The 23,378-nt window shown below is 36.9% G+C and overlaps 1 protein-coding gene across 6 annotated transcripts in view; it reads right to left on the bottom strand.

Annotated features, from left to right (window-relative positions):
• ASAP2 (ArfGAP with SH3 domain, ankyrin repeat and PH domain 2) overlaps positions 1 to 23,378 on the bottom strand; it is an 84,234-nt gene that overhangs the window by 24,901 nt on the left and 35,955 nt on the right. For 5 of the 6 annotated variants that reach the window (XM_074538116.1, XM_074538115.1, XM_074538117.1 and 2 more), the window contains exons 6-12: positions 16,203 to 16,332; positions 13,982 to 14,067; positions 12,523 to 12,598; positions 11,944 to 12,030; positions 6,724 to 6,827; positions 6,545 to 6,614; positions 1,478 to 1,565 (exon numbers count right to left, since the gene is read on the bottom strand). In XM_074538116.1, the coding sequence (XP_074394217.1) occupies positions 1,478 to 1,565; positions 6,545 to 6,614; positions 6,724 to 6,827; positions 11,944 to 12,030; positions 12,523 to 12,598; positions 13,982 to 14,067; positions 16,203 to 16,332 (641 nt within the window). Of the gene's footprint in view, positions 1 to 1,477; positions 1,566 to 6,544; positions 6,615 to 6,723; positions 6,828 to 11,943; positions 12,031 to 12,522; positions 12,599 to 13,981; positions 14,068 to 16,202; positions 16,333 to 16,731; positions 16,949 to 23,378 lie in introns of those variants that run through there. The other variant, XM_074538118.1, reaches the window with a different exon arrangement.

Consider the following 23,378-nt stretch of genomic DNA (forward strand, 5'->3'; position numbering starts at 1 on the left):
AGTTCTGCTGGGAGGGAGGGAGGGGAGGGAGTAAAATATAGAGTCCTTATTTGAGTTCATTTGTGTATGTAAGAAAGATTTAAAGAGTTCAAATGAGCTCTTAAAACCCAATAATCACAAACTTCAAAAAATATCAGCCAGACACAAAGTCCAAGCTACAACCAGCATGAGCCCCAATCTGTTTCAATTAAACAAGCTCATAGTTTTTAATTTACTACTACTTTTCTAATTCTAAGTATTGTTATTATAGTGAACTACTAAAGAAAAAAGCATAATACATTGGAATTCTATGAAGAATAAGATATGATACAGTTTAATGACTGAGCTGGAGTGAGAATAATTGATGAGAACAACAGAGCTACAGGCAAATATATTCTAAGATTAAAATTTCTAAGGTTTAAAAAATATTCAGGCTAAAAGGTATTAAAAGATAGCTGCAAGCATGGAAAATATTAAAACAGTGAAGATATATGAAAGAACAGAAAGGAAAGTGCTACATTAACAGATTTTTATCTTGCCATGATACAGCAATTTCCATTTTGTAAAGAACAAGGAATTTTTTTTTTACTCTACAGTAAAACAAAGTGAACAAGTAATCTGGAGAAGTCTGAGAGGCCAGTTATGCCTTTTCAAGTGTGTGGTAACATTGCAGTAAGCTGACACTGGGCAAAACATGACACAGTCATCAACAAAGAAAGAAAGTGCAAAAGCAAACAGGGAAGCCCAGCTGCTTGAGCAGAAATGAATCAGCTGTATGTTGCACACAGCATTCGAGTCCATGCACATAAGCAGCACAGCTTACATTTCCAAATGCAGAAGAATTTTATGCTTCAATAAAGGAAAAAATGAGGAATACATTTATATTCTTCTCCCCAGCTAATTTGAGATACGTATTTCAGTGAAATATCCTAGTTAGAAAACAAAGGAAACATTCTACTACACAATTTCATATCATCCCATTCTGATCCAAAAATTAGTCTGTTTTTGTGGGTTTAACATGTAGATTCTTTATCTCACCTTTCTATCTATTATGAAATAATAAAACCAAAAAATGTGTTTAGCATTTTGCCCATAGTTGCATAGAAGCCACCAGACTTAAATTTTAAAAGTTTAACAAGCACCTTTTGATCTTGTGCACAAGTTTTAACTTTTCAAGATGATGAGCTAGGATATTTTTAGTATGAAGAGTGATGTCATAGCAAAAAATAGTTACTGTGCTGTAAGACAGCAAAAAATTAAATAGAAAAAAAAAAGTGAAGACAGCTTTGAAGTACAAATGGTTTTCCAAAGAAACAGGCACAGTGAGTTGCATTATGCTGAAATAATTGAAAGGTCAAATTGTCATAGGAAGGGCATTTTATGAAGGGAAGCATTCTACAATGGCAAAAATGTTCTAGCGGATTACTGACACATCTACAGAAATAATGCAAAATTCTGCTACGAGCTGCAAATAAAAAGACCTGAACAACAAACCTACGTGATATGAGGTCAAAACACTTTTTCTCCTCAGGGTTTGTTTTCACTTGGCAGGTTAACAGATTGAGCTTTGCTGGAGGTCGGTTAGCCTATTTGAAGATAAAACATACACATTTTAGTACACCCACACTGACTGAAAGGTGCACATTGAAAGCACAGGATAATGTCCCACTGGCCAAAAAGACTTGACAAATGGCTGTTAAATTTTTAAGGTCCCCAGGTTTTCATTCATGTTTTCTTCCACATCATGGTTCATAAGCGACTTTTATTTGATGATTTTGTTTACTGGTAGCTGGATAGACACTAGAATTTTGAAAGGAAAAAGGGTAGAATCTCTTTAATTACAACTAACCAGGAAAACTTACCTGAAGGAACTGGGTACAAAAAAGAGACAGGTTCATCCTTATATTTATTCCCCTAAAACTCAGACATTAAGTTTTAAAAAATTACCTGTTTAGTTTTCAATAATTAATTATTTTGACTTCTGCTAATGCCTTTAAGGGGTCCCCCTTAAAGGGGGGAACAAATGCCAAATTTTTAAATCACTAAAGGGAACTTAGTGAAGGAAAGTAAGTTTTCACAGAGGAGTCCTGCAGCAAACATAAAAAAGTAAACTGAGCTAGCTGATTACTAAAAAATCTAGTGAAATAATGTATATTTTATAATGACATAGATTTTCTAGTCAAGTTCTTCTCAGCTATTTCAGTTTCTTTTTGAACAGAAAGTGACAGTGTTCTACTAAGAGCAAGACTCACAAGGAACCTGCATTTTGAAAGGCTCATAAAGGCCACAAAGAACTTCTCAAACAGCACCTCTGCACTCTTCTTTCCCTTAACCTGCCTGTGCTACAGACCTGGGGTAGGACCTAAAAAGGTTTGTTTGCAACCTTGATTTGAGGAATGGCTTTCACTCCCTACAATTGATAACTAGTTTCACTCTTCTTTTAGAATAATTAAATTAGAAAGCAGATTTAACTAGTCAACCTTTGCTCTAGACAATAATATCTAAAAAAACATTAAATCATCATTAAACCATTAGGAAAGAACTATTATAAGGAAAGCAATATTCACAAACTCATTACCACACCCATTGTGGCATTCTAACAATATTTATAGACCAAGTTGCTAAAATAAGATTTAAATATCTAAACAAAACTACCAAATGTACCAAAGCTTTACCAAATGAAGCTACTACTATCACATAATGTTATTAACTTGCAATGAATCATAAGAAATGTAGATATTCTCACAATCTCATCTAAATTTATTGATGAAAACATTTAAGTCAAAAAAACAAGGAACAAGAAGTCAAAAGATTACAGATTCCCTTGAAACAATCTGATAAAACAATACAGCTCGCCAAAAAAGAACAGTACCATTATATCTGCAGACCAGTTTAAAAAAAAATCAAAAGCATGGACCAACATAAAAAAGGAAACAATTAGGTTTTTTTAGGGTTTTTTTTCCTGTTAGGGAAAAAAAAAAGCATGGTGTCCTTGAAAAATAGTACACTCATGCTTTGCCCAGCATAAGCAGCAGACAAAACAAAGTCATGAAAGCTTTGAAACAATAAATGTGCAGGTCACTTGCTGGGCAATGTAAAACAAATTATACCCAAGAGAGGTTTTGGAGGCAGCAAGATGACAATTTATTGACAGTTGCATTGTATTCTCTGCCTAATAAATAGTTTTTCCAATTCCAGCCTTCGTTTTAGTAGTAAAACTGCATACAGTTTTAATTATTTAGTTATAAATTATATATAAATATATAAAAATATTTCTAAATTATTAATTGTATAGACACTGGACAACTCATATATACCTTTCTCACAGGCTCTATCAGAATGTAAAAAGGCAATTCACGTTTAAGAGAAAATTCCCTTGCCCCAAGACTTTGTATCTGAAGTGCATTTGGGACCTAATTAGTTTTCTCTAACTTATGAAGCTGTAAATGAATGCAGTAAAATGCTTTAGAGGGGTCTGAAGGAGCAATGCCCACAGGACTTGTCCCTTGGGACAGGAGAACTCAGTTCTGGCAACCCAAAGAAATGGCTGCAACACCAACAGCATATCCTGGGCAAATATGCTGATCTTGGAATCCATACATATTCTCGAGCTTTTATCTGAAGAACTCCAAACCTGAAGTCAGCATCAACAAGAGCATTAAAACCCCTGTGCCTGTGGCTGACAGCACCTCGTTCATGCTTCCATCCTGCAGCTGACTAACAGTTTTTCTCCAGCAGCCTCCCTGGCCTGTGCCCACCACACTTCCATCACATGGCAGGTGCTGCCTGGGGAGAAGTTGAAGCTTAAAGACAAAGGGAGGTAAGGCAGTGTGAGCTCCTTAGCCACACTGATTCAGACACTTGGCAGGATTGGGAGACACTAGACATGGAAAAGACTAGCAAATGTAACTCATATTACACTACTTGTTTAAACTTCTGAGATTTACTTTCCTGATTGAGTCTCTACTTGAGACTTGAGACTACTGCTGAGTTTTTGGACACCCATGTTAACATGCCAACACTCTGAAAAGTGCTGCCACCTTTCATGCCATACACAGACCTGAACATCACTCATGTTCCTTCCTGCAAAAATGGCAACTCTTTATCCATCAAAACTGACTTATAAACTGTTCTAGCAACAAACAGAGGTGAAGGAATCAAAAAATTAGGCCTCTGAAACAATACAGGAGACATAGAGCTGATTTTACAAAAGGCATGAGCAAATATATCCACTAACAGACTGGCTGGCTGATTTCATCATGCATTTCTTCTGAATATCAGTGATCAACTTCAAAATAAAAAGATGACCTCTGATTGTTTTGCCTTCATATTTGCCTTTAATCATCAGGGTAAGGTTTTCAGCAGTAAAGAAAGACCAAAAAAAAAATTTCGATAAGGAGTCTCTTATATTCTTTCTTTTGCAAACAACTAGCAAAACTTCTTTAAACACAAATCCAGCTTTGAGGAGTCTGATGTTTCTGAAATCTTTTTGCCTTGGGACTTCTTGATCTGGAAAGGACTTGAAAAAGAAACCTAATTACATGTTTCAATCTTCTTCTATCATTGTTTTTTCATCCATGTATGTTAAATGTACAAATGCTGACTTCTTTGAAACTTTTAGTTGTCTAAAAGTAATAATTTCTGCACACATGCCAATGCAGGCAGGCACACACAGGGTCACAGCTGGGTGACTGACAGAGAACCAAACATATTCTCTCCATCCATCAGGAAAGCACTTGACAGGCCAGTTTAAGAACCTGCAATTGCTTGAAGACAGCTGTTCCAGAGACTGCCAAAGTAGTCTCTCATAAAGAGAGGCTACATGATCAAAGAAGAGAAAGCTATGAAGAATACTTAGACCTTAAAGGAGAAGTATTTACAAAGTTGTATTTGATAAAGAAAGCAAAACTGAAAACTGAATTTTTGAGATTTTGATGAACTGCTGGGATGAGAGAACAATACATCATATTTCAGAGACTAGGAGATATTCACCCTGAGAAGCTTGGAAATTCTCAGAAGACATTCAGAGCAGCCTATAAAAATTTTAACAAACAAAAATTACTTCTACCTGTTTCAGTGTCTGTGAAACAATAATTTATTTTTTACATAAAGCTGTCATCAATATATAAGGGGGAAGTGAGCAAATATGTGAAAATACCTTTTAGGAGTATATTTTGAAACAAGAAGGGACTTTTCTAATGGTGTAATAGAAAAACATTGAGACCAAACCTGTGAAAAGCACCTATTTAAATTCACATTTGAATATTTCCCTTAGGAATGATTTTCAGCTACAGCTCTACTGATTTCAGTGGGAACATACTGCTTCTAAAAATGTCAGACCATCCAGTAGACAGCTTATAAAAAAAGAAAACAGTATCTTGATGGACTCAGTAACTGTACTTGCAAGTGAAAGTTTTCAAATCCTGCTCCACAAGTGGATTTTGTAGCCTCTGCCAGCTCTGAGCTCTCCCAGCTACATTCCTACTGGTACCAGTACAGCATGTCCAACATCAGGCACAATCACAGCACATGGAGACACCAGCACAGAACACACTGACAGGCTTCCCTCTGAGAAAGACACACTCCTACACACCCAAATGAGAAGAGGCATAAACAAGTGCACAATTCCAAAGTCATAGTAAGGACTCTGCTTTGCAGGCCTGACAATACACTCCTCCTTAACTCCTGATTATCAATTCTGAAGGCAGCAGCTTGTGCTTAGATGAACAAATGAGAGATTGATTCATTTTTGCTGCCAGGGTCAACTTGTAGTCATAGCAACAGGCATAACAGGATGAAGAACAGAACAGTTCCAGAGCTGTTTATTAGAACAAGAATGGGAAATACTGACACTGAGTTATTTTTTGCCTCAAGAAACTTTCTTAAAAGTTTAGAGAAAATAATATAAAAAATGCTACAGGAAAGCACAACCAACTTGAAGGCAAAGTGCAAAAAGTCCAAACCATGAAAACATAAAGTTTTAAAATTTTAATAAATGTTTAATAGTTATAGCTAATATGTTCAAATATTGGTAGCAGTAATAAAGATGAATTTGTAATTCTCTATTTCTTGTCATTCTGGAAGAAGTTGTTTTTAGACTTGATTTTCCCCAATAGCTACTGCTAGGATCCTAAGGAGCTATAACATAGAGCAGCAAATCTGGGAGAAAAATGCAATTCAGCATACTGTCAGTTTATCTTGCAAATATAAAAAGTTGTTTAATTCATATCTAAAAAATGGCTTAATGCCCAGCCATACCTTAAAAAAAAAAGTTAGATTTTGTATTTTTAGATAGCCTGGTAAAATATGTACATTTACAAGAACTGTGTCACTAAAAAAAGCCCTTTTTCCCCCATTAACAGTCATGAACATTAAAACAGTTGTATTTTTAGATACTGTGTATGTCTTGATATATTTCTAAAAGGCTGCCTTAAAAAATATTTTCCTCATATTCAAAACACTGCATCAGGAATCTAGCTAATTCCAAATCATAAATATAGACCAGCATAGCTTGCCTTTCTGTATTAGCAACCATGTACATAAAATACTGTAAACAAATACTTACTGTACCATGGGAAATTGTAAGAAAACCATTTTTAACTGAGCACTTCCTTTTCTGCCACACTTTTCTGATTCTAGTTTAAAAAGAAAAAAGAAAGGTGACAGTTTTAAACATATTTTGTATTACATTTCTTGAGCTCTTAGGACCTAATATTTCTCCCAGCAAACTGCAGCAATACTTACCCATCACTTTTCTTGTACAGACTGCCACTGCGCTCAGTGCCATGCTCCTTGTTTCCCTGAGGCTGATGTAAACTGTACGCTGTGCTCTGGCGAATCTGAGAATCCTGAAATCATCAACAGCAATTTGTGATGCATTCCACACTTTCAACGAAACTACTTCCCCATTAATGAGTTTCACAGCTTTTCCTTCCTGCTCTAATCCAACAGGCCAAATGAAGCACAATTTTCCTCCTCAAGAAAATAGAACAAGATACATTTATTTTTTCAGAGGGCACAAAAAAAATTGAGAAGCATCCATTATCAGCACCTGCCAAAATCTTTTTACTTGCCTTTATTTATATTTACTTTTGGCCTTAATATATAGGGGTTTTAACCCAAAACTTAATTGAGCAGTGGCCTTTCCAACTCATGTAAACACAGCAAGATACAAACACTAAAGACTATTATTACCTGCAATTCCTAGTGTACTCTTCCACTGAAAAAATAATTACATACATCAATTTGAAGAAGTGATAATTGCATACATCAATTTGAAAAGCAGAAGAGTCCTCCTGGAAACGTAGCTCAGGAGTCATACAGGAAAACTGAAAAGTCATTTCCAAAAAAGAATAATTTAAAGCAAAATATCTGGAAGAAAGTACAATTCTGAGACAGGAAGAGACAAGGATTAATTGAACCCTTCTCACTGCTCTCAGAATTACCCAGAGGTAGGACCCACTGCTGTAAGAGTCCAACTTCTTAAAAAATAAGAGCCTGAAAATGAGGAATCTGATGTGTCACACAATATTAACAGCAGTAACGTGACAGAATGGACTTTTAAATGCACACAGTAACAGTGACTATTACTTCAGATTTTCTTTTGTTTTTTTTCTTTTCTACTGTCATTGCTCTATGGACATAATTACTCTTGTGCTATATGTGGCATACAATGCAAGTACAGTAAGGAAAAAAACACAAAGCAGCTCACTCATATGACTATGAGCAATTCTAAACATGATGGTAGGGACAGAGCTCCCACCTACACCTCAGTTTAGAGTGGTTAGGAGTCCTCACCTCCAAGCTGCAGGATTTCAGGCTCATCCTGAATACACTGCAGGAGCTCAGTGGTCCTGAGAGCCATGAGCTGAGCTCTGCACAGGCTGCAGCACTCCTTGGTGCTCCTTTTCAAAAAAGCAACCTGTGCCCCCTCCCTGCCTCTCAGCACGTGATCCAGGAAGCCATACCACATAGCTCCAACACCATCTGAGCTTTTAAAAGGCCTAAAGAACTACCACTTAGCTGTCTGCACCTGAAAAAGCATCTCTTTAGATTTAAACCAGTCTATCGTTACTTTCTAGTTGGTTTACATATAATTATTTGGTTTTGCACTCTGCACAGCATAAAGCCAGAACAACATTTTTAAAATATTCCTGTCACTCACTAAGAACTGCTGCATGCATACATTTACTGACTTTTGAAGAAAATCTGATCTGACACTGCCTATTGTGCCCTACCAATGCCTTGATCTCTGCCTCCCATTAGCCAGTAAAGGAACTCCATTCGCAAGATTAGAGGCCTGACAGGAAATTAATTTCAGTTCTCCCCATCCTCAATTATGTAAAGATTACTGATGACCTCCAACACCTGCTCATAGTACCATTCCCATTAGTCTGTGCTGCTACTTTTTGCGCATTATTTTCTGCCTCATTTCAGCTACCTCCCTTCATCTGTTTATGCTCAGCTGCTGTGTTTGGCCAAACTGGCAAACCAATAATACAAGCTTCCTGCCTCATTTCAGCAGGAGAGGAAGCTGCAGCAGCTGACGTGTATTTCCACACATTCATGACTCTGAACAGGATCTAAAAAATTTAATACTATTTCATTAAAAGATCTTAAGGATAAACATATTGTTCATTTTAAATTCTCAGTTCAGGTCATATCCAGACAAATACTGTCCAATGTGATTGCCAAATGATGGTTTTCCACAGCTGTCTGACAAGAAGTTCATGATTTTGATCCAGCATCTAAGAGACAGTAGCCACCCCACAAATCGCCACCACAATTAATATCCTTCCTTTCAGCATGCCTTTTCCATAAGAAGGCACTCCAAGGATCTCCCCTTATTTCTGGTTTGCATACTACACAAAGCAGATAGAAATCACAGATAACAGGGTCAGACCCAGCAGCCCCATTGGAGAAGCAGAAACAATGTACATTACCTATGGGAGGAAATGGAATCCTGCAGGCTAGAGGATACACACCTAGTGCAGAGTATTGTCCTTTTAAGTATATCTTAACATAACAAAATCAGAACAGGCTGAAGTACACAAGCCTAAGGAACTGAACTTTGACCACTTTATCAACTTTGAAATGTAGATAGGCATATAAAAATAAGTGAGTCATTTAAAATTTGCAGCATGTTCTTAGTGAATCACTTCACTGACCATAGAAAGGTTTGAAATTCTTTCTTCCAAAGTCTATGAAGATATACTAACTTTTAAGTCAAGCTGAACAGCAGAGCCAAAAACAAAAGAAATGTGAAAACAGTATTCTCTAAAGATGGTCTATGACTACTGATAAGAGATATTCTGAGATCCTATTTGTCAGCTCCACTATGTGAACATAACTGAACTTTTCCTACAAGGTGCTTCAACCTATACACAACAAGTTTTGGCTAGCCATTCCACAGCTCCCAGGGAATGGGATTTTAGACTGTTCAGATCATTCCTGCTTGCAAAGCTGCCAAAAAAAGCTCTTATAGCTTTTCCAGAGCCTGAGCCTCTCTGACATGTGCAGGATAATTGCCAGGAGGATGTTCCAGAGATCCATCCCTACCCCTATTACAGCCCCACAAAGTCTCCAAAAGACATATCTATCAGAACCCCCTGCAGGCAGCCTCTCTTATAGCAAAATTACTGTAATTTTTGTCAAAAAATACAGCATTCATCCTATTTTGCAGTGGTCTAAATAGATTACAGGTTCTAACAAAGAAGCAGAAATGAATCTAAACACTATAGTCACAGGACGTGACCTCACCCAAGGTCATGGGAACAATAAGTTAGTTAAGGCAATACAACTCTAAGGTTGACTCTGAAACTTGTAGAACTTCTACATTTGAAAAATAAAAGTTTAAAAATTAAAAATTATGAAGGTGTACACAAAATAACATTTAAAAATAAAGTTTCCATACAAACTAGGTTTGATGAAGTTGTGTGCAGGAAGAAACTATACACAACAAAACTATAGGCACAACAAAAAAAAAGGTTCACTAAGAGTGCTTGTGCGTGTTAAATTTCTTTAACATAACAGGCACAATGTTTGTCAACATTCTGACATTTCATACATTAAGTTCATTTTAATTAAAAATATATATATCTTAAAAATCTTGCAAGAACATCTAAACAAGCAACTGGATTTAATTTCCAAAAGAAAGTACAAAGGTAATCACCAATTTGTCTTACAACAATTTTCTTTCCCAAGAAGAGTCTGATAAATTTTTTGATAATATTTTTCTTTTTTTTTTTTTGGGGGGGGGAGGGTAATAAAATACACCAAAAAGGAGAAAGAACCAGTCTTTTCATGCCAACAGAAAAAAGCTCAGAGGAAAAATCCAGTTTCTTGAAATCTGAATGCAAATCATGCCACTATTTTCATTAAAACATAGTAACACTTACTCTCCTAGACTTCGGTCACAAAATGTAAATGCATTTCAGGAAGGAAAAAGAAATCAGTTATAGTAAAGAAAATTACAGTGCAACAAGAATAATATTAGTGGGTTGTACAGTAAACTATAAAAGAACACTCTGGCATCCCACTGGAACTCTTTGGCTTCCCACTGATTAATTGATGTTTGCAAAAAGCTTTAAAAATAATTATAGTAATTCTCATGCTCTGCAGGTAAGCATCTATATCTAAATTTGAAGAATTACTAAATAATGACTACAGCATAAAGCACTTTTTATACTTGTATTTTTAAATGTCACAAACTCAGTAGAAATAATAAATGTATGGGTATTATTAATTTTTGAGTATGTGAAAAAATGTGTACTTGTCACATCTTCCATATATATTTAATATCAGTATTACTGATAGACATTCCCAGCAACCAAGAAAGCCACAGACCCAACTAAAAGAGGACACCTGCTAACACACCCCAAACAGTAAAAGCTCCTTCTTGGGAGCAGGCAATCAATGGCTAACCCAAAGCAGTTACCACTTCGACAAGGTTCCCTAGTGTCTCATTCTACCAAGCTCAAATTTGGAAGTTTTTGGAAAATCAGTGAGTTCTGAATGCCAGGCAGAATCTAAGGAAGTGCCTGCTGATCTTGTGGGACTTTGTATACAATGGTCATTATCACAAACTTCCCAAGGTGACAAAGAGAGGAGTGTTTGAGACAGTCCCAAATGCCTGTCTGCAAGTCACAGAATCCCATGGATTGGGTTGGGAGAGGCCTTTAAATGCCAAGTCCAGCCCCCAGCTGTGGGCAAGGACACCTTTCACTAGGCTACACTGCTCAACAAGCATCATCTGTCACCAGTAAGAGCTAGGAGGCACCATAGCTTTCAGGGGAGGATCAAAGCAAGACCGGAAAAGATCAAGGAAGTGTGAGCTCTGCAGACTAAACTATTTCATTGTGATCCCACTCAGAAAGAGAATCTGAAAAGCAGGGGGGTGGCTCATTCATCACTCACTCATGGCCCAGCACCCACACAAAGGAAGCTGGCTGGCTTTTATTTATATCAAGAGGAGGCACTAGCAATCTGAAACAAAAGTAGACCCGGTATTTAGGATTACATTATAGAAAAGATGCTTACATCCAGATCAGAGTTTGAGACGACTCCAGAATTCATTAAGTCTAATAGCAATCATAATTGGAACTCAAAAAATACTTATTGGATTGCCAAACTGACCCACCTCTTGCACATCTGAACACTGGCATTTTGCAGCTGAGTACCAAACCTGATTGTCATTTTTTGCAGATGATGACAGAGGTGTTTTGGGATTTGAAGTTCAGTTTTACATAATCATTATAGAGTTTGGAATAATATTGTGAGATAAGGTTCTATATGGTCTTCTTGATACTGCCCAAGTTTTTTCATTCTCAGTTTGAGCAACAAAAATAAATTAACAAAAGGAATTAAATGTCTGATAAAAGTTAAAATAACCTTATTTTGATATTAACATGACATTACAAGTAATTAAAATAGGTATTCCAAAGTTAAACCACCTTATATGCTTACCTCTTTTTGATCAACTTGGAGTGCTGATTTTAAAATATCTCTGAGCTGTGTTAATTGTCTTCGTTCTTCGTCTTGTGCTTGTTTAATCTTGAATGAAGAAAAACACAGGTTAAAAATAATATTTTTTTAAACTTTTGATGCAGGTCTTTCAAATTTGCTGCTTAATTGGTTCATTTTTTGACAAATATTCAGTGAGAATGAAAGTGAAAAGATAAGGTGATCAGTTTATTTTTCCTTGTATTTTCAGAAAACTTGAAAATTGTTAGGATATTGCTGGGTTAAGGCTTTGATATTTCCTTACAATGCTCTTGCTTCCTTGTGTTCCATTTGAAACCACATGTTATTTTCCACTTAATAGACGCTTTTGAGCAAAGGCTGTTCTCATAACATTTTACACAGTGGGGTCCTGAACTGAAACTAAGACGTCTGAATGCCATATTAAAACAAGACTTTACCAACAATCTACTCACTGCCTTAAATGATGACTATTAAAGCAGCCAGGCAACCTGAACCAAAATGAAAATGCTTCTACTGTAGAAAACTAAATTTACCACACAAACATGAAATGTTGCTACTCACTGTATAAAGATCTGTTGAGAGCATCTCAATTGAAGGTTTGAGACTTTCAACTGCTTTTAACCCATCCTGAAAGAAACTTAAAAAGAAAAGCAAAAAGCCAGCTGGTTATGAAATTTTACTTTGAAATTTCTGCTTTAAAAGTTGCCAAAGTAAGACATGCATATTATTATGCCATGCCATAAACTTCAAAATAGTAAACTTTTTAAAATTAATCTTTGACTCATCCACCTCTTTATTTCCATCATAGCTTATTCTAACATGCAAAATCCCCAATTAAAATTCAGAACTGCCACAATCCATTGCCACATAAATTTTCCTCATTCTCACCTCAAATACAAGTTCTCATTGCACTTTGTGAAGTCCCAGAACAAGTAAGATTCACTTGAAGAACAGCAAAAGCTCCATATAAAATAACTGTGATTTCTTGAAGCCACATAATTTTATGTCTGACACAATCTTTTTACTAAAGGAAAACCTTTCTGTTTCCCAAGCATTAATTATGCTCCATAAGTGAGCTTCTAGAATTTGCTACATCTTTCTGTAGTACGTGCATTTTGAATTGGCAGAGTAATGCTGTCTATGCCAAGTATTCCAGTTCTTTAAAAAAATAATTTGAGATTTAAAAAATAAATTATAAGAAATCACAGTTACATGCATATTTGATTAAATATTGCTGCACTGTTTGCAACATAAAATATTTTCACTCCGGGAAGCAGTCATGAAAGTGACAGTGCAACACAGCACTTACATTGCTAAAATATTATTAAATAGAGCAGATTAATGACACACTACAAGTGAAGCTGATTTTAAAAGCAAAAGGTATTAGGGAAAAAATGCATAGATGCAAACTGGTGTTTTAAGATGAAAACTTAACTGATTTCAACAGGCTAGCAGTGGCTCTTTCAAGTTTATAGCTGTAACTTCATTGCTCATGACAGATTTGTAACAGTATCATAGCAAAAGCACAAAATTCCAATGAGAACTCTGTGTTTTACTACTGAGTCCTCCTTCAATTAACTAGAAAAAGAGTGACTCTTTCAATATATTTTTATTCCACTGCTTATGCAACTTATTTCTCTTGAGCGCATAATTCATTTAGATCATTGCTAGGTACACTCAAAGAAGTCCATCAAAACTCAAAGTAATAGATCAAACTAAAAGCCCTGTTTGAAGAGTAACTTATAAACATGGCAAATGATTGTTCAGTATTCCTTTGGAACATACAATTATATTCAATGTAACAACGTCAATCTCATTACATGTTTCAGAACATAGTTTTGTCAGATTAGTTATAGTAATACCTATAACTAATCTGACAAAAGCAATCTGTCAAAAGACATCAGCAAGAAGAGCTGAAACTTAAGATTTTAAAAATTCTAGAAAAGTGTTATGATGATGTAAAAATTTGAAAACAAAATGTTGCTCCAGTTAGTGTAGAGATTATGAAAATAAAACATACTTGCACTGGGCATGAAAATACTTGATCAAGTTCTGAAGCAAGTCCACTCCTTTTTTAATCTTGATTTCATTGACTTTCAGCAGGTACTGCAAAACAGTAAGTTACAAAGCAAATTATTTTTTACTGCTACAGGGTTTTTTTTCCACTTTATTTTCATTTCTCTTTCAACAAGTTTTTACAGTTGAAGATTTACAAAACCTAAAAGAAAATGCAGCAAAAAGTGGCTTCATGATTTAAGTCACACAAAAAGAAGTCTTGTCACTGCTGACTTTTGATATCCTGTGAGGACATTTCATTATGATTTGTTCAAATTGTTAGAATATGCTTTGGGGCTCCTAAGGAAAGCCAGTGTTTAAAAAAACATGAAAGAGTTTGTGGAGTACATTTAGGAACCCATTCTTATACCTAGCAGCACATCTAAAAATTTATCTCACTAGTTGTTAATTCATTACCAAACAGATGTCATTAAGGAGGAAAGCAGTTTGCTAAAATAAAAGTGAGGGATTATTTTAACAAGTTTTGAAATCTGCCCGTTGATTTTGTAGTTGTCTTTATCAAATCCTTATATGTGGCAATTACAACAAATTACAGTTTAGCAAGAGATTTTTCAATGAATCTAATGTCAAGTGCAAAAGAAGTGTAATTACTGTCCTTTTGCATAAGGCACAATCAAAGTCCACATTAAGTGGCAGCTCCTCCCCTGAATATCATAACATAAAATGTCAGCCATGCAAGCAGAAATATGATTGATCAAATATCATAGTCCTTAACTGTCCATTAAAAGACAATAAATTTTAACCCCAACTTAGCCAGTGACCTCCAAGTGAAGGAGTGAATGTCTTAATGATGCTCTAACGCATCTGGGTTTCCCCTTCTCACCATACACCCTAAATGTTTTAAATCAGCTCAAGTAAAGCAGCATCTAAGTGCCAGCTTTCAATATTGCAGCTTCTTATGCTGGTTCAGGTGAACAAGTGATGAGCCTAAACGTAGTCATGAGCATTACAAATGTAGTATTTCATTACAATAATCACCTCTCAAGCTGTCTGTTAATTTAAAATGGATCTCTAAGCATTTGGTATTTAGTTCACTTTCATAATTTATAGAGAACTAGTCTGTACTTATGATAAAACTTCAATATGTTCACCCTTCTGACTTACTATCAAAACAAAGTCAAAGTTCTCTTTCACAACTATTCAGAGGTAACCGAATATAAACTTATTTTCCTCAAAATCAGAAGAAATACAGGATACACTTCAGCTGTTCCACATTCATGGTAATTTAATCCAAATTCACAAACATCACCCTTCATTATCACTACAACTGACTGAAGTGAACTCTTCCTTTATTGTGACACAGCAAGAGAGAAGCATGTGTTCCTAGTTGTTTCTTAGGAAAGATATAGAATAGGCAATTAGCTGACAACATCCATATGTTTATTTGTTACTCAAATCTCTTAATCAGTTTTGAACATTTTAGTCTGATTCTGTATAGGAATGTGAAGCTTTTCTCTTATGTATGAGTGCATATAGTTACTAAAAGTAATATCCAGGACAACTGCAGTTATGCTATGCTGGCATAAGAGTCAAATTAGCTACCATCATCACAGGAAAGGCAGTAGAAACACCCATGGTGTATTTTTGGGCTAATGTGTACTAAAAAAGAACACAGCGACTTGAATTCCCAACCACAGAACCAGACATATCCTTAAATGATTCGAACCAAAAATATTCACATCAGATTTACCATACTGCAAAATCACAGAGATGTTGAAGTAGAAACATTCTGAAACAACTTGAAAGACAATTAGATCCCATCCCTAGCACTTTTTTCCTGTACCAACCCAGCAGTGTGCTAGACTAGAGTCTCTCCTCCTAATAACGCAACAGCTGTCAGAACAGGGAACAATGCAGAGAATGAGCAAGGGCTTAAAATAACTTACAGTGAAGTAGTGGTGTAAAGACTGATTTATTATAATCTCTTAGTGTTTTATTTGCATTAATTTAGCTGTTTAGTGAAATTAGAAAATATCTAAATTTCCTGCGTAGTTTGCCCATCAGGATAATAAAAAAATATTTTTTTCACAAATGGAGTCAACAAATAACTTGGCATTTCCCTTTAATATCACAGCTACTCTTAAACAATTGCATTTTTCAAAAATTTCCTACAAACAGCACAACAATAATATTAATGATAATAACAATTTCACACTGAATCTTACCTCACACATCTGTAACTGGAAGAACCTTCTTTCTTTCTCCATCTCTTCTGCAATTTCAGCTCCACTTATTTCTGTACGAATCATTCCATGAAGCTTAGCATGCTCTTTTTTCTCCTTCTCTATTTTTGTACTATAAGGCAAAAAGAATCAGCTAGTGAAGTGAGAAATCCAAAGCCTCTCAGGAAATCAGATTATTCACAAAGTCTACTGATGGATTCAGAGCCAAACTACTGTAGCTTTGCATATGACTTACTTCCAGATGACATTTCACTTGAAATTTGACAATGACTAAAGATCAGCAATGACATACAGTAGCTGAAATCTAATTAATCATCTGTTAAAGTAATGTTCTGTCAAATATTCCAAAAGACAGTCAACGAGAAGTACATACTAAGTTCCTGCTCCAAAGAAAGAAAATACAGGAAAAAATAATGAGTTTTAATTGAAAACATAGGGAGATGTTTAATCCCAACAGAGCAAACACTGGTTAACATAGTTCAGTTATGTCACCAGATTTATTGAGTCTTGCCTGTCATCAAGTCATCTTCTATATATACAGGGTTTCCTAAGCCAAAATCACAGTTGCTGTCTCTACTTGCTGCTGAGCCAGCTGGCACTGGGAATGCCGACCAGCCGGCTGTGTTGCCGACTTCAAAGTCTGCTAGACCAGCTGTCCTAATTCCCTAAAAGTTTCCATGAACATTTTCCAAGAGCTCTGAATAAAACAGGTTCTCCTGCAGAATATAAATGAATAACTAATGCCTGTTCTATTCCCATAAACTCACTTCTGCATTTGTTAAAGCTATTCTCCATATTATTCCTAAATGCAGGAGCATAATTTGACAACCCAGCTAGATAAGTCTAACATAAATACATATATATATTAAGGAAAGAAGATACATGAGGGTGTTTACTTTTTGAAGACTTTTAGTTTGCCACTCGTATCATTTAGAACCTCAAATTCTGAAAAGAGCTTCCTGAGGAAATGCTATACTGTTTTTGAACAAGGAATACAGGAAGGAGATCAGAAGAACAAATAACACAGACAACTGTCCTACCTCCTCTTGGGTAGTCAAGTGTCTCTTAGCTCTCTCTCTGAAAAGGTGACATGTCTCAAGTACTCTCTTAACCTGATGTTAACATTACCCTAACAGCTTATGGGAAAATGTCTAGAAGGACTTCCAGACAACAAAATATTCTGTACTTACACTTCTCATAAATGAGGAACTGCCTCCTATTACACCTCAAGCAGCAAGGGAAAACAAGAATTAATTCCATGAATCCTTCCCTTCAGCATTCCCACTGGGAAGCATTTTGAGCAGCAATTCCAGAAGCCCCACTGTGCTCTCAGCACAGGCAGGCACAGTAGAGGCAGCCCTGTGCAGTATTGCAGCAGCCAGCACATCCAGCCAGCACCGTGCTCCCCCTCAGCCCATCACATCCCGCCAGAAGCAGATGTTTGGAATGAAGATTCTCTCCTTTGAAATAAATGTTCTGAAAACCTCCAGTTGCCTGAATTAAATCTCAGTTCCAGAATGTTCTGTTTTCATGAAGAATAAGTCCTCACTCTTATCCAATTACTACCAGTTATGCTGTTTTGAAGGTGCTACAGAAGACAGGAGTCCAAATACAAGAATTAAACAGACAATCCTGAACAAGAAAGATAAACCACTAGAAAAAGGATTCACAGAAAATTATCAATATGCAGCTCATTTCTAGCACACACTGTAGAAGAGTTTACATTACATCATATTTGATAGTTCTAAAACAGTCAACCTCAGAGGAAAGATCCAGGATGTTTTTGTTCTCTCAATTTCCAAATTAACCTGACAGTTCTTGAGGCCAGAGAACTCACTAACATGTGACCAGGTGTGAGAAGGTTAATAACTACCAATTACCATTGTATAGTATTTTCATTTTTTACAGAGAACAATACTCAAACATAAGAAAATGAAACCAAGTCCAAAATCTTAGGAGCTTATTAGCATGCCATAAGGTATCTCTCAATGCTAGTTAAACCAAAAGACAGCTAACACTGCCAAACAGTCAAACATTAGGCACAATACCACAGCATACATTATACTCCTCTTAAAGAAAGCTAGATTTTGGGTGAAAGAGTGCTTTCTGCTCTTTAAAGGATAAATCATACTCCACAGGCAAAAAAATAGTTAAACCAAGATGAAAATATACTGACCTCTATCAAGCAATTCAGACAAAGATACCCTTGAAACCCTTTGGTGGAGCTTCAGGTTACCTGTTTTCAGAAACTCAAAAAGATACTTTACCAAAAACTCCAAATCACCTCTCAGTGACAAGTATCAGAGATCCATGCCTCGTGCATTTCACGTTTACATTTCCTCATTATTTTACTTTTAATAACTAACTACATCTTCATCTTTGTAATTCAGAATTTACCCTGTTGTTTTGCCACAATTATAGGCTACCTCCTATCTGACTGACACTACAGAACACTTTGTTTCTAGGGAAACAAAGAAATCCTTCGCAGCCCTTCTTCACACAAATCTTCTGAGTGCTGAAGGCTAGCTGAGTGTCCTATCCAAATGCAAGGAGCAACTCAGCTTCAAGTGTCAGTCTATTGTGACATTAACCAAATCCTTTTGGCAAAGACACTCCTGTAAGACTACACTGTGAGATTTCCAAATGTTGCAGGGTATTTAGGTTTTCCAGGCCAATCAATTAACCCAAATTATTAAGAAAATTGTGAAAACTCTAAAAAATACCCTAGAAGCAATAACAAAGCAGCAAATGTTTTGTAATGCAGCTATTCTTGGAGCTCATGCAGCACATATCTCATATATACACTTTGCTGACTAAGATTAAAATGTGAGCACATGTCAGTCCATTTACAAGACAGCTGCACATAACTAATATACAGTGAGGTCAGATGTGTGTAACAGACAAGCAAAGCTGAAATACAGGATGAAGAATTACAACAGTAAAGTCAAAGAGATAGAAAGTGAATAGTCTCACCCATTCATTTTCCAATATAAGACTATTTTTATCACTTCAATTTGAAAAGAAACCATCTTTCAATAGAAATTACAATTTTCATTTCAAATAAATCAATTTTGTCATACAGATTGTGGTATAAATAAGCACCAAAAACTTGTATTTATTTTCTGTCAGTCAGTAAGGGTAAAAAATTAGAGCACCCTGTGTACATGCAGCAGTAGTGAACTGGCTGGGTGGGAAGCAACTCTGTCATTCTTCCTCTCCTTGTTCATACAGCAGTCAGCCAGGCTGAGTCTGGGTACATACATGAGAAGGTGCAGAGACTGAGAATAGCACCTGGAAGGAGCACACTTTAATTGGTAGCTCTCTGGAAAAAGTAGTGATTCTGAAGGCTATTTCGTTTGACAAAATAATATTAGACATTTTCATTTCAAATATCCTTTCTTTGTCTAGTCCTCCTTTTCACTCTGATTCTCCAGGCTTGGGCCCTTCAGCTTTTTGGTGAAGGAGCCTCCATTTCATTTCACCCTACTGTCTGTCAATGCTCACAGTAAAGTATGTCTCTCCTGACACTAAAGTCCTCAATGAAGAAGTCATCTTTTCCTTTTGGAAATGCTTGAAAGGTTTTCCCTTCCATACATCCTTCTCTGAATGATAAAGGGGAAGAGGACAGAAGGAGCAAAATGTGCTAGGATATTTTCATCGTTTCACCCATAACATCTGCAGATTAATTCAAAGACTTTTCCATTTAATTCATAGGTAATCTATTTCAAAATAAAAATACTTAATATGAAATCTTAGACTTGAAACAGTATAATACCAGTGGTTACCTGCACTTCAGAAATGCCTTTGACACTTTAAGCCTTTCCCACAGGATTCTCCTGGAGAAACTGGCTGCTCATGGCTTGAACAGGCACACTCTTCACTGGGCAAAAAAACTGCCTGGAGAGCCAGGCCTGGAGAATGATGGTGAATGGAGTTACTCCAGCTGGTGACTGGTCACTAGCAATATTCCCCAGGCTTGGTTTTGGGGCCAGTCCTGATTAATATCTCTATGAATCACCTGGAAAAGGGGACTGAGTGCATTCCAAGTAAGCCTTCACATGACACTAAGCTGGGGGGATATGTGGATCTGCTGGAGGGTAGGAAGACTCTGCTGAGGGATCTGGACAGGCTGGATCGATTGGGAAGGGCCAGTGGTATGAAGTTCAGTAAGGCCAAGTGCCAGGTCTCACACCTGGATCACAACAAGCCCAAGCAGCGCTACAGGCTGGGAACAGAGTGGCTGGAAAGCTGCCTGTCAGAAAAGAGCCTGGAGTTCTGGTCAGAAACCAGCTGGGCACAAGCCAGCATGTGCCCAGCTGGCCAAGGAGGCCAATGGCATTCTGGCCTGTAGCAGTAATAGTGTGGTTAACAGGACCAGGGCAGTCATCATCCCCCTCCACTCTGCACCAGTGAGTCCACACCTCACCACAGAAGTGCTGTGTCCAGTTCTGGGCCCCTCAAAGACACTGAGGTGCTGGAGCAAGTCCAGAGAAGAGCAACAGAGCTGGTGAAGGGTCTGAAGCACAAGTCTGATGAGGGAGCTGGGATTCTTTAGGCTGTTGAAAATGAGGTTTGAGGGGACCTTATCCCTCTTTACAACTACCTGAAAGGAGGTTTTAGCAGTGGAATTTCAGTTTCCTCTCACAGGTAACAAGCAATAGCACAAAAAGAAACCGCCTCAAGTTACACCAGGGGAAGTTTTTATTGGATATTAGGAAAAAAATTCTTCTGGAAAGGGTTGCCAAGCATTGGAAGAGGCTGCCCAGGGGAGTGGTTGAGCAGCCATCCCTGCAGGTATTTAGATGTGTAGATGTAACACTTAGGGACATGCTTTAGATGTGGACTTAGATTTATGGTTGAACTTGATCATCTTAAAGGTATTTTCAAACTTAAATCATTGTATTATTCTATTCTATGATTTTATATTTAAGCAACCTTGTTTAGCACTTTCACTCTATAACACTACTTACAAGCTGTGACCTCCACTTTGTCTTATGTACCTGCATTAAAAGGAAACATGGCAGAAATACCTAGGAGCTATGAATATCAATGGTCTTCTGTGTCAAGTTAGAGCTCTGAAGAAGTAAATTGAGAAATGCTTGCAGAATTTTCAGATAAACTTGTTTTATATTGTGCAAAACATGAGTTTACTAAACTGAAAATAGCACCACTTAAATAGTTGTGCAGACATCTTAACATATTATTTTGACTTTGTTCATTTTTCCATTGACTTCAAATAGTTCAGAAACAAATCAATAGTTATTTCTAGATATGAACACTTGCATTTCTTCACAGTAATGTATTGTTAATGCCTGGATCTTAAAATGCCATAAGCACATTCAAACACTTGTTCTCTTCACTCAGGTGTGCAAAAGAGACCTCATGCCCAGTTTTTAAAAGGACAATGGCAAAGAAGGAGAGGTAATCAGCCTTCCCAGAAACAGCTCATTAGTCTCCATTAAACCTTTACATTTCATAGCATGAGCACAACACTTGTTAAAGAAGACTTCTGAAGATAATAGGCATTTACAGGCCCCAAAATAAGGCAACTCTATTAAAAAAAATATCATATTCTTCTTTTCAAGAATATCAGGTTGATATCCAGAATACAGACATATTCAGCAAAAAAAAAAAAAATATTGTGAATTATATGCTTCAGTAAGTTTATGCTTCTATTTCCTGTGTAAAATTGACACATAGTCTTTACCTCAGAATGTACCACAACAGGACCGATCAAACTGAGGCGTGTGGGTGATATCTGGCTCAGCGCCTTGCTCAGTGCGATCTGTCTGCTGGGAGAATGAGCAGTTTTTATGACATGTGTACTCCTTCCCCATATGGTCCCTGGGCACGCCTGCCATTAGTGTTTGAGTACACAGGGGAAAGCAACTGTGGAACAAGAGGAGCCCAGTGTGAAACAGCTCTCCCAAAGGACACAGAGCAGTCCTGCTGCACTGCTCTGGCGGCCGGCAGCATCTCCCAGCTCTTGTGTGGAAAACAACAACTGCAACTGAGGTCCCATCAGAAATGCACTGCTTTAAGGCTTTAGAAACATTGTAAAATCTTTATGGCTCCAACTGAGTCACGTTAATGATTGGTGGTGAGAAAATATCAATTATTCATGAATGCCACCTCAGGATAGTCCCAGTTTTTGACTGGAGTAGGTTTGCATGAAGCTATAGGTTGCTTGCTCCTCATACTACCTTACCCAAGAGCAGCCCCAGGGTACAGAGAAATAGGGCTCCAGCTTCCCTCCAGTACTTCAGCTAAGGCAATCCTGAGGAAATTGTAATCAACAATGATGGATGGTGATCCAAGATCATCAGAATGGATCTTAACCATCTCTCTCCCAAACAAGAACTAGATACATAGGAATTTTTAAGCACACCTAATGACATAGAGAGGTTGAATCTCAAAAATTGTTACGGGAATAAAGCAAAGCAGATGCTATTTTTAAATTAACTTTCTTTCTTTTCAAATATGTCACACTTAGGTATATTTGCACCCAAAAGGTTATCACAAAGGTGCAAGGAAGAGAGATGAGATAGTGTGATAAATAAGCTTAAATTTTTTCCTTATAAAGGCAGCAATCAATATGAAAACTGTCACTTCTAAACAGACTACAAAAATACCACTTCATTATCTGGCACGTAGCTTCACAGGTCTGAACTTGTGACTAGGAAATGCAGATGAACAATATGATGTTAAGCATATGATACAGAGGCATGTGCAGAAAAAGAGCAGCCTAGCAGCCTTGAATAGTTTGTTAACCAAAATGGAAAAGGAAAGGAAAAAACAAGGAGGGGAAGAATTTTCAAAAGAGCTATTCACGTGTTAGAAGAAATATCACTGGAAAAGACAGCTCATGAAGCACACACCTAGAATTGGTTTTAGGCACAAACCAAACAAGGAGTTATCTAAAGTAACAGACTGAAGAGGGCTGAGCAAATCTCTGGCTATCAGCACCTACATCTACCACTCAGCTCTGGCAACACAAGCTGGAGGTGAGACTGAGGTTACCTCTCCTGGTTCCTTTGTCCTTTTTATTAAAGCAGAGAGCATGAAGATACCACAACAAAACCCCCAAAAATTTCAATTAAGACTTCTTGAGGTGATTCTGCATCCACCCACTGCTACAGACAATCAAAACACGCAGCT

The sequence above is a fragment of the Zonotrichia albicollis genome, chromosome 3 (assembly GCF_047830755.1).
Source record: "Zonotrichia albicollis isolate bZonAlb1 chromosome 3, bZonAlb1.hap1, whole genome shotgun sequence".
Lineage (NCBI taxonomy): Eukaryota > Metazoa > Chordata > Aves > Passeriformes > Passerellidae > Zonotrichia > Zonotrichia albicollis.